Source organism: Malaclemys terrapin, chromosome 13, assembly GCF_027887155.1.
Source record: "Malaclemys terrapin pileata isolate rMalTer1 chromosome 13, rMalTer1.hap1, whole genome shotgun sequence".
Taxonomy (NCBI): Eukaryota; Metazoa; Chordata; order Testudines; family Emydidae; genus Malaclemys; species Malaclemys terrapin.
Window position 1 is genome coordinate 21,951,325 of NC_071517.1, and position 11,760 is coordinate 21,963,084.

Consider the following 11,760-nt stretch of genomic DNA (forward strand, 5'->3'; position numbering starts at 1 on the left):
TGCCTCTGCTGCAGGCCCTGATCCCTGGCGCACAGAGATTGAAGCCAGCAGAGTTCCAGTCCACGCTTTAACTTTCAAAGCATCCTTCTTCCAAATTCACTGGGAGCTGGGTCCAACCATGCTGGCAGGAAGCAGTGGGACACTAGTTCAGTCCCCCATTGACTTCAGCTGGAGCTGTGGGTGCTCAGCATTTCTGAACATCTGGCCCATGGTGCCTCAGACAGACACCCAAAATCACAAGCCACTTTTGAAAACTAGTTTTTATCCCTTTCTCTGGTTGTTCTAGACTCCCCTTTGCCGGAGAAATTCCATTAATGCAGCTTTGGGTATAATTATGGGTGAAAAAATGACTGACATCTCTCATTCTGAGTCTTTCTTGTTGTTGCAGAGAGATCAATGATGTGTCCCCACCTGGCACACTGGTGACCCCACCTCTGCCAAGGGCCTAGCATCGCAAACCTCCATCCCTCCTCACAGGTAGGTCCAGTCCACCCTCCCGGTACAAAGGAGCAGAGCCGGTGACACAGCAAATCTGAGGATCAAAGTGGGGTTGAGTCACAAATTTGTGCCTGCAATGGAGCCAGCAGCCCCTTTCATGACAACCCAGTCCAGGACTTACGGGAACCTGGGCCTGGCCCTCCACTCCCTTACCCTGGTGAGCTGAGCACCCAAAATCAGAGGCTGCTTTTGAAAATGTGCTGGGTCTTCATTATGAATGAACTTCAGTCCGGTGCCAAGAGAACATGCAAGACCCACAGGGCTTCAAGGGGGCTTGGAAGGCCTCATGTGAGTCCTCAGTACTGGGGAGAATTTTACATGAATACCGGTATGTTCTGCCGTGGGAAAATCCTGGCCTATTGACAAATTATTGTACTGACAAGTAAGTGGGTGTGTGTGCATATTTACCAGGGGTGTTTTTATTAAGAATTCTGCCTGCTAGTTACATGGCCTCAGGCATGTCTCTAAAGATGTGGAGTAAAAAGTTCAAAAATGCCTAAATGACCCAGGTGCCTAATTCCCATAGACTTTCAATAGAAGTGAGGCACCTAACTAGGCACTTTTGGAAATCTCACCCTTAGGAGCCTAGGTCTCTAGGCTCCTTAGTATCTAAATCACTTTTGAAAATGGGACTTAGGAGCCTAAGTCACTGACGGACTTAGAAAATTGCACCGATTGAAACTAAAACCCCAGCCTGCTAGTGCAGTTTTAAAGCTTGTATTTTACTTTTAAATCCTCTTTTTTTCTGTACAATCATCTGCCTCCACCAAGGGGTGTTTGCAGTAGACATGGGCAGTGAAGGGAATTCGTTTTGCATTGTTCTTGACTTGAAACAATGAACAGGGTACACTGATGTGACAATCCAGGGGTGGCTGGTATTATTTCTGTTACAGCAGGGTATAAAGGCCCCAGCCAAAATTAGGTTCCCATTGTGCTAGATGCTGTACAAATATTTAGCAAGAGAGACAGTCGCCATTATGTCTAAGTAGAAAAGACAGACACAGGGTGGGAGAACAGCAGTACTATTGTCATCTGCATTTTATAAATGGGTCACTGAGGCACAGAGAGATTAAGTGACATGCCCGAGGTCACACAGTGAGTTTGTGTCAGAGCTGGGAACTGAACCCCGATTTTTTGAGCCCCGGTCCAACACTTTAACCACCCTTGCTCTCAGCAATCAGTTGTTAGCATACAGTGGATGTTTCCTCTGCATTCTCATTTCTCCAGCCCAGTACATCCCAATTGCTTTGAATATTCTAAGCGACTCTCTCCCTTCTTGCTCACACTCTCAGGCAGACGCTTAGCGCCTGATGAGGTGGAATTTACAGTATGGCCCCTTGTTCTGGTAGTCCACCCACAGAGATAATATGTCCATCTCTTTGGGATCGGTTGCTAGCTTGAAGGTGAAGTTCTGTAGCAGTGTGCTGAAGAAGAGAAACAGCTCCATCCGGGCCAGCCCTTCCCCTGGGCACATCCGCTTTCCTGGGAAAGAAAAGGAAGTGAGACAGACCGACAGAAACAGGCTAAAGGCCTGATCCAACACCCACTGAAGTCAATATGAGGCTTTCTCTTGAGTTCAATAGGCATGGGTTCAGAGACCCACCAACCTACCCTCTACCCAAACAAAGCACAACCACACGTTACTTTAATGGCCAAAGGCCCTTCCTCCTATGCTGTGTGAGCAATAATTCAGGGCCCCCACAGCTGTTCTTTATCGAAAGATCATTGAAGCCTCATAGACAGACATGAAAACCAGGACTCTGGGGTTCCACACACAGTTCTACCACTGGTTTGCTGTATGACTGGGCGATGGGAGTATTTATTTATCTGTCTTTTGCCATGATCAATGAGAGATTTCTGTGAGATCTGAGCAGAATGGAATCCTGTTACAAGGACAGACTTGGGCAAATCCCCACTTCGGCCAACCTGATCATGCCACCCAAGTAATCCCTCCAAATGAAACCAAGAGCGTCCCAAAATCTGACATTCCCAGAAACAAGGGAGAGATTTTCAAAACCGTATGAGTGAGGTGCCTAACTACCATTGACTTTCAATGGGGCTTGTGCCTCTAACTCCCTCAGGCACTTCTGAAAATCCTACCCAAAATATCTAACTTGCAAAGACAGAACAAGTTGTGCTTGGCGTGTAATGCCAAAACAGGTGACACAAAACTGCATCCCCCTCCCCCGTCAGATCACTGGGAGATGGAATTGAACTTGCAACCTCAGAGTCTAAAAGCATATTCTGCTAATGTCTGAGCTAAAAGATTCAGCTCCATTAGGTAACGTTGTAGTAGCTCCATCAACCTACCTAGAGGGTTCTGCCACCACTTGAGGGGAACAGAGCATTCCCCTGAGTGTGTGTAGTTTACACATAGTATAATCAGCCCTCCCCAAGCATTGCTTATCTGCAGACAAGCAGCATCCAGACAAGTGTGAAATTCTTTCCTCTGAACCACCACATGCAGTCATTTGCAATCTGATCCCTTACTGAACATCTCAGCACGAGCTGGAAGTGGCTTTGGGAACATAATTGTCCTACCCTACAGTGGAATGCTTATTACAAGCCGTGATCATGGTGAAATTCAGCCCTTTGCAAAGGAGCCAACACAAGGCTCATGCACCACTTCAGTCCCAGTTAATCCTTCAGAACTGGTGCATAGGCCAGGGTTGAAATGCACTTCCCGGGTATGTCTGCACTGCAATGTAAGCCTAGGGTTAGCAGACCCTGGGTTTGTTAACCTATGGCTTGAGAATCTACACACATTTGTAACCCAAGGTTAGGAATTGCTGAACCCTGGGTCCCAAGCTGGGGCGCCACCATCTCCACTGCATTATGCAAGCCCAAGTCCAACCATCCAGGTCCGACACTTCCTAGCGCCCTCTCAAAATGTGGCCAAAATGTAGCCCTTTGTTTGAGGTGCAGTGTGGGAAAATTTGTCTATCAAACTTGACTGTCCAGAGGACAAAGGAAGTTGGTCATGGGATGCTTATGGTGGTCTCCCAAAGCACGAATCCAGTGGGGATGCGTCTACACTGCAGAGCTTGGACCCTGGCTCCTGGCTTGACCCTGCACCCCTGTGAGGTCCAAGCCATGGGTTCACATGAGTTGTGTGTAGACAGAAAGGGATGTAGGCTTGAGCCTGTGTGTGAACCCTGGGCATATATTGCAGTGTAGAAATACCCCAAGAACTCCCATCCAACTCTCCTTAGCATATGACTTCATTGCAGAGTTAGCATGGGTGATCGGCACCAGGGTTAGCCTTGCCTGGGTGTGAAAATCCCTACCCGAGTTGCTCTGTCCTCACTGGTGCTATAAAAAATCCCGTGTGAGTTGCTAGGATTTTGGGGGGCACATCCCATGGTGCTGCAGTGAGCTGAGCTGCTCTGTGATTCTTTCCCAGTGACTTGTGGGTGAGCTTGTCTGTCCTTCCAAACACACAGGGGAACTGTGGGAAGGAACTGGGGGACCACCAGCACTCTAGTGATTTAACCTGCCTCCTCATTGCAAAGTGGGCAGGTTACCTGCCCGAGTGAAAGCAGCACCCAAGTGCTAGCCTATAAACTGAGCTGGGCCAGCTATGTGGGGTTGAAAGCATCTTTACACTTGAGTGAGCGTGGGTCATGTGTGGACAGGAGGGGGGTTAGGGACAATGCCTGGGGAAGAGCCTGAGTTAACTTTGAGTGAAGACAGACTCAGACGGGCATTTTGCTGTTGACTTTGCTGGGAGCAGGAGCCAGGTCATTGACACATTCTCGTTGTACAGCAAAAAGCAGCCAGAGACCTTTGTAAATCCCAGGCTTTACCTGCAGAGAAAGGCATAAAGGCCTCGTTTGGCCTAAATTCCCCCTTCTCGTCCAAGAAATGACCTGGGTTAAACTCTTCTGGAGTCTTCCAGTGCTTTGGGTCTGAATGCACAGTCTTGAACAATGGAATAACAGCTGTGCCCTGTGAAGATAAAGGATAGAAGGAGACAGGAAAAGCAGACATTAAATACGGTAATGGATTACCTTGATTATCAGCAGAGAAGCAGCCTGCAGTGGAGACAGCTGGAAAGTCTGGTTGTGCACAGAAGGTAAATAAAGGGGCCAAGGAAAGTAACAACTGACATCCCATTCAGGGAAGGCTTAAGTGGATCTTCGTTGTTGTGTAGCCCCTCTGCACAGGGCTGGCTTGGAGCCAGAGCTGTGTCGCAGGAAATTGAGACCAGGCCAGGAATTATTTATTTTAGATTTATAAAAACCCCAAGAGGTGCCCATGCGAAGCTCAGGGTGCTGACCCCTTAAAGATTAACAGACAGGGCTGCCCCGCCTACTTGGACACAGGAAAGTCACATGAGCCTGGGCCTGTAGCCCACCCTCACTTCACATGCTTGGGAAACAGATGGGCTTTACGGCATGACCGGAGGCTCCAGGAGATCGGGGGGCGGGGGGGGAGCACATTCCAGCATCTCACAGGCTGTCAGTCTAGCAGCTCCCTGCCATGGGGAGAAAGGCAGGCCCGTCTGGAGCACCTGTGCTGCTCTGGGCTGCAGCAGCATGGCTCATGGGGAGAGGTGAGTTCAGATCATCAGAACCCAAAGCAGGTGGAATCACACTCGCCACAAACTCGAAGCGGCATCAGTTGTGAGAGTCACAACCCTTTGCCCGCTGTGCTGAAAAGTGCGGTGCTGCCAGAGACTGGGAAAGAGCCAGGACCTTTACAAACAAGCAAACAATTCGGTGGGGAGGGGATGCAGCTCCAGTCCAAGGCTCGCCCTCCACCCCTCCCCTGAGAGCGTCCTGAGGAGTTACTGCACCTGGGGGATGATGTAGCCCCGGAACTCTGTGCGCCGAGTCACTGCCCGGGGGAAGTTCTCGATCTGCCCTTTCTGGCTGCGCTGCATCTCATGGATCACTGCATTGGTGTACGGCATCCTCACCCGGTCCTCCATGCTGGGGGCACGGGTCGCCCCCACTACCTCCTTGATCTCCTGCTGGACCCTGGCTGCAAAGGATTAGACTCAGAGCTGTTGCTTTGTAAAGCTGCTGCACTGACCTCCCCTTGTCTTCGGTGTGAGGGAGCTTGGAGATTAAACACAGAGCAGCTTAACCAGAGTGAAAGGCCTGGTTTTAGCCCCTGAGGGTACGTCTACACGGCAGCCAGAGGTGAGATTGCAACCGGGTAGGCCTGCCCACGCTAGCTAAAAATGGCCAAGAAGATGCAGCGGCATGGGCTGTCCAAGCACCCCTGGGTCCATGCTCATGTAGCTGCTGTGTCTTCACTGCTCTTTTTAGCCGCACTAATGAGATTAAAACTAGCGTGGGTATGCCAGCCTGGGCTGCAGGCACCTCCGATTGCAGTGCAGAGACGTTCCCGAACAGGCACCAGGAAACGCAGAGCTCTGGTTCAGCCTCTCTCTGGTTATCCTGGCACCTGGTAGCCACATATTGTGGAGCATGCCATGGGCACCCACCCCGGCTCAGTCAGTGTATCCTGCTCAGGCAGGGTGCGAGGAGAGAAGGGTGAACTGCGACTAGACCCTGTACAGTACCTTAACCATCCAGCCATGCATGTGTGTGTAATGGGCCTGATCCAGCAAAGATCTCTGCATAAGCCCCTCACAGCACAGGGGTCCTTGGACAGTGTTAAGAGGACCTACTAGTCTGTTCTTATAGGGCACTTCAGCTGAGCACACTCAGAGGGAGAGAATCTGAATCAGTCCCCTTGCTGCATCATGGCTTAAAGCCACTGAAAAGAAACTCCCCCCCCCCCCCCCCAACCTCTGTTCTTTGTACCTTGAATTTGTGGGAACTTTGCCATCACCAAGAAGAAGAACAACAGGGTATTGGCAGTGCTCACTGTCCCAGCACCAAAGAGGTCAAACACTGCCATGAGCAGGTTTTCATCGCTGAATATATCCCCTGACGTGCTCTTTCCCTGGAAATGGATAGAGGGGTGGCTTGGTGGATGTAAAGAAAGTGAACGCTGTAAAATCATCCCCAGGCTGCACAGCGTGCCTGCGATGGGAGTTTGGATCACATCCAGAGCTCTAGGCAGTGAAGACGGGTTCATTTGATTGTGAACAGCAGCTTTGCTGGATTCTGGCATGCTTTGGGATTCGCCTCACCCTCAGCATTATCTGGGGTCCTCGGCATTTCATAGCCCTGAGCAGCATCCACCTCCCCAGATAGTTCTATAAAATACACGGGTCACTTAGCTCACGAGTAGCAACTTCTGTCTTAGGATCACAAAGTGCTTTGGGAATGGCAGCTAAGCCTCACCACGAGCCTGGGGGGTAGGAATTATTACTGATATTTTACAGAATAACAAACAGCAGGAAAGTGAATTTCCCAAGGTCTCACAGGCAGTCAGTGGCAGAGAGAGGAAGAGAAACCAGGATCACCTAAATCCCAGATTTAGCTGCTAGGCCAAGATGCCGCTTAGCTAAGACTCAGAGCAGGCCAGTCTCATAGCAAAGCCCTTGATTGGGAGTCTGCTATTACTCTAGCACCCAGCCTCAGTTTACCGGCTGAGCTGGAGATATGGGGCCAGGCTGGGATTATGATGTCCCTTCATCTATTAATCCATAACATGTTGATCAGTCAGTACCTAGGTCTGAATGCAATGTCGTATAAGCCCATTGAATGGGGTCCCTGCTTGTTACTGTCATTAGAGTTAGAAATAGCCCCAAGGCATTCAGGCCCTGCTGTACCTTCTCTGACTTGATAAGGAAACAGTCAATGTAGTCCCGGGGACAGCTTGGCTCCAGGGTCCGCTTGTGAGAGTCAATCCTTTTTCGGATGAAGTTCTTCAACTTCTCACTTTCATTGAAGACCTTGTTGTGTGGTCCCGGCAGGTAACGCATGATGCCAGGAAAGGTGTTGTACACCTGGGAACAGGAGATGTGATAGGGCTATTCTGAGATCGGGCTATTCTGAGATCGTGGGTGCACCCCTTTCATCCCCCCGACTCCCAAGATGTGGTGGCAGGGCTTGATCATTTCTCTCACATGTGGAGTCACATGTGGTTCCAGCCCTGATCCAAGGGTGACAACACCTCACTCCGATCAGCCACACCTTTGACAGCTGCGTTTCCAAAAGTGGCCAGTAAAAATGGAGGCCCCATAAAACTCAATGGCCACTTTGGAAGATTTTGGCCTGGGACTGCACAGGACCAGCTGATGCACAGCAGGGCTGGAAGAGGGAAAATGCTCTTCATGGCCCTCACTCAGGGCACCACTGAAGCACATGCATTGAAGAGGGTTGCTTCCCTGTATCAGGGCCTAGGGGTCTGATCCAAAGCTCTTGAAGTCAGTGAGTTTCTCCATTTACTGCAGAAGGCTTTGGATCCATCCAGCTGCCACTGATGTTAAGGAGAGTTGAACTGAACGGGGAGATGTATCAGAATGGGGAGGCGCCCCACGGGCTCAGAGGAGAAATACCCCGTGGGCTCAGAGGGGAGGTACCCCATGGGCTCAGAGGGGAGGCGCTGGTACATACCTGTGCGAAGGGAGACATGAAATAATTGCTGTAGTTCCCCATCATGCCCAACAGCTCCAGAAAGGCCTGGTCTTTGTAGCTGAAACGACTCCCAAAGACAACGGCGCAAACCACGTTAGAAACAGCGTGCCTGACGCTGGATATGGGATCGAACGCCTCACCTGCGGCATCCATGGAGGCAAGGGAGAGCACAACGAATAGAGTCAAATGCAACATGCATCTCTGGTTTGTTCGCAGACGAGTTCCTCCCTGCCCCTGTAAACATAATGCCCTTCTTGCCCATCACTACAATTAACCCTAGGATGGAACCCTTTTAATCTAAAAACCACCAAGATAAAGAGTCCCACCCAGTCTCTGTCCAGAGAAAGGTCCAATGACTCACTCAGCTCCCTGGCCCCATCCACTCCTACCTGCACAGTGAGACTGAGAAGGGGCACACAGATTTCCTACCCTCTCTGTAGGAATGCCCAATAAATACCCCACCCATAATCTTCTGAGCTTGGGGTCCAGAAGGCTTCCTCTCCTTTGCTGGCATCTAGGAGGCCCATTTCTCACCTCTGGATCTTCACAGAAAACCTGCTTTGTCTTTGTGCTTCTTGTAGCGGGGAGGAAGGATGGAACTCATTCACCTACCCATTACAGTCCAGCACGTGGCATATTTAGCTATGTAACTCTTCTGTTTTTATTTGTGCTTTACATTTCTACGCTCTCTCCCTCTGTGGAGAGCTCTGCTGCCATTTTTGTACTCAGAGCTCAGTGCAGATTGTCAAAGGAGACGCACATACTGTGCTCTCTCGCTCTCTCAGGGAGACACTACATTTTTGTTCTCTCTTATTTTAGATTAAGAGAGCACCCAAACTAAAGATCGTTCTGGGTGAAAGTATCAGTTTGCTCTTTGGATGTGGAAAAATACATCATCCAGTGGAACATAGGAACACTCTGCGGGGTCCTCACAGTTCTTAGCCCTTTAGGTGGAAGTGCATTCAGGGGCTGGGACTCAGAGTGAAATGTGTTATTCTCACAGCTGTCGCCTTGTGAAATTTAGCTTCAGATTTTTTTCCCTTTTGCAGTGAACCTTTCTATGAGAGTTACCCAATATCAATCCGATTTGTGGGCAAAAGCTACAGGGTCCATCCCCAATCTCTCCCGCAATAACTGTGCTGGGTGCATTTGTGCTACCCTATCTGCATCCAGGCTCAGTGATGCACTGACTATTTTACAGAAGCAGGTTGTCAGGAAGGAAGGGAGGGATGCTAAGGCTCAGGTCCTCAAAGGTATTTAGGAGTTTAAATAGGAGTTAGTCTCCTCAGTAGCTTGGAGGGTCTGGGCCCAAAAGCTTGGCTCAGAGCACTGGAGTCTTTCCATTGATTTCAAAGGGCTTTCCAGCAGGCCCTTAATCATTTAAGGTAAGGGCATAGGTCCCTATTCCTATAAAGATCTCTCCCATTTACTTATATGAGTTGCTTCTTGAGACAAGGCTATTCTGTATCTTCTATTTGTATCAGCACATTGAAATGAATAGGGTTCAAATTACCTTCCATGTCTGCTACCGCCTCCACCAAATACTGAGCCTCCTCCTGCACCCGCTGTGCCATTGTCTTCTTCCCCATCCCAAAATTCCGCAGTGTAGTGATTGTGAACCTGCGGAGCTCTCTCCATTTCTTCTCACTACCAGTGACGAGCCCTGAAAAGATGCAGTTAAAAATCTATCATTTGACTGTCAAAACCCACAGCAGGTTACTAAAGACAAAGAGTCCAGAACTTCTGGAAAATTAACTATGAGCAGCATATCATTCAGCCAGTAGATGTCTCTAGGGTGTGCTGTACAAAATTCCAGACAGGATGTGGTTCCTGGTAAACAAGGGTGACAAAGCTGGAACTCAACCTGTGTGGAAGTCTGTTTGTTTGGGTCTGTAGTTCGTTTTATTTAATAAATGCCTCTGTTTAAGATGGCCTGTGATTCTATGTAACATGCCAGAATCCACATATAGTGAAAGCAGCTTCCTTTGTGAAAAATTGTTGAGGTTAACAAAATTGTTCACATTTTTTATTAAAAATAGTTATGGAAATGTTTCATTTACGGAAAACCTGGTGAAAAAATGCTATGAAAAACTGTGAAAAAGACCATTTCAAGCCAAACAGAATGAAATCAACTCCTGAAAACTTTCTTAGAATGGCCTTTTTTGACTAGCTCTTCTTTGTCCCTTGCATAAGGGGTGGGGAAATGCCACACCCTTGGGGACTGCTGTTTTCCGTAGGTATGCATTTGGTCCCCATTACCTGTTAGCTGAACATTTCACAATCTTCAATGTATTTATCCTCCTAACACCCTTGTGAAGCAGGGCAGTGCTATTACCCTGATTGTACAGATGGGGAACTGAGGCACAGAGAGACTAAGTGACTCGCCCAAGAGTGCATAAGAAGTCTGTGTCAGAGCAACAAATTGACCCCACGTCTTCCAAGGCGCAGGCAAGTCCCCTAAACACTAGAACATCCTTTCTTGTCTAGGGCTTTCATCCATTCTCTTCTCAGATCTCTGCAGTCAGGGACTTCACCATAAATCCAAGGCGCAATAAAATAACCTAGAAGAGGAGAGACCCAAACACCCACCGTATCCATCCGTCACTCTCTCATGAATGGCAATGGCAGCGCGTCCACCAAATTCTTCAGCATGACCCACCAAAGCGTCTCTCACCGCCTCATACCCGCAGAGCACCACAGCCGGTTTTGGGCCAAGCCAGACGGTGAACACTGGACCATACTTCTTGTAGAGCTAGGGGCAGAGGTACAGAGAGGGCTCCGTTAATCAGCTAAAGAAATCACTGACAATCTCTCCAAGAGCCATAAAGCTGCAATAGGGGTGGGATTTTGAATACTGGGGAAGATCTGTGACAAACAATGAATATTGTAACCAACTGAGCACAGATAGGTGGAGAACTAAGGCCTACGTTTTAGAGTGTACCTAGCCTTTGGAACAACTTACCAAGGGCATCCCAAGGCCAGGAATGTGAGACTAGCCTGCAAGGAAGTCCCTTACCTTCTGGTAGGATTTGTGCAGGGGCAGAACGTCTTTCTGCCACAGGTTGCCCAGAAGGAACCACGGGGCTGGTCCTGGAGGGAGCTGGTCTCGTTTCCAATTGTTTTTCCAAAGCATGAAGCACATGATGGAGAGGATTAAAAAGAGACTCAGGATCCCAGCCAGTCCAGCATCCATCCTTGTCTGTTACCTCCCTCACAGAAGGGCAGCAAAAGAACTGTTTTCACTTGCCAGAAAGGCTGGGTGAAATGCTGCACTCCACTGATGAGTGGAGAGGTGCCCAGATCTGCTCTCCGGCTTCTCTATATATAGCACCCTCTTCCTGGGCATCTCTGTCCCCTCCAGTGACACACTGACCTGTGTCTACATGAGGTTACTTAATGTAATTTCTTATCGCATCTTGGTCTCTGACCCCTTATCTCCCCTTCTAAGGGTCAGTGACACAGAGATGATGTTGTGTCATGTGTGTGACTAATTGAACACATCCGCACTGGAACGGACACCAGCAGGAACTGTTTGTTCGAAAAGGTTTCTCTATCGCTGCTACGCAGAACAAGATGTCTATAACCGAGAGAGCATGGAGATAAACATGTGCCCCCAGCTCCACCCCGTCTCTTGGTTTGTTGGTTTTTCCATTTGCTCTGCTTTGTGTATTGTTGGTTTCATCACGCCCCTGTATAATCAGCAAGGCTCCGATCCTGCAAAAGGGTCCGTGCAGGCCGTCCTGACTAGGAATCTGCACTA

The 11,760-nt window shown here is 49.1% G+C and overlaps 1 protein-coding gene across 1 annotated transcript; it reads right to left on the reverse strand.

The window, feature by feature from the left end:
- Positions 1–1,504: 1,504 nt before the first annotated feature.
- On the reverse strand, positions 1,505–11,299 carry LOC128848397 (cytochrome P450 2C5-like). The gene is made up of 9 exons (XM_054048363.1): positions 11,017–11,299; positions 10,590–10,752; positions 9,514–9,663; positions 7,980–8,140; positions 7,193–7,369; positions 6,276–6,417; positions 5,297–5,484; positions 4,305–4,446; positions 1,505–1,980 (listed from the first exon to the last, which is right to left on the reverse strand). Exons 1-9 carry the CDS (start codon positions 11,191–11,193, stop codon positions 1,799–1,801), a joined length of 1,482 nt encoding a protein of 493 aa, XP_053904338.1. The 5' UTR covers positions 11,194–11,299; the 3' UTR covers positions 1,505–1,798.
- Between the last annotated feature and the right edge of the window lie 461 nt (positions 11,300–11,760).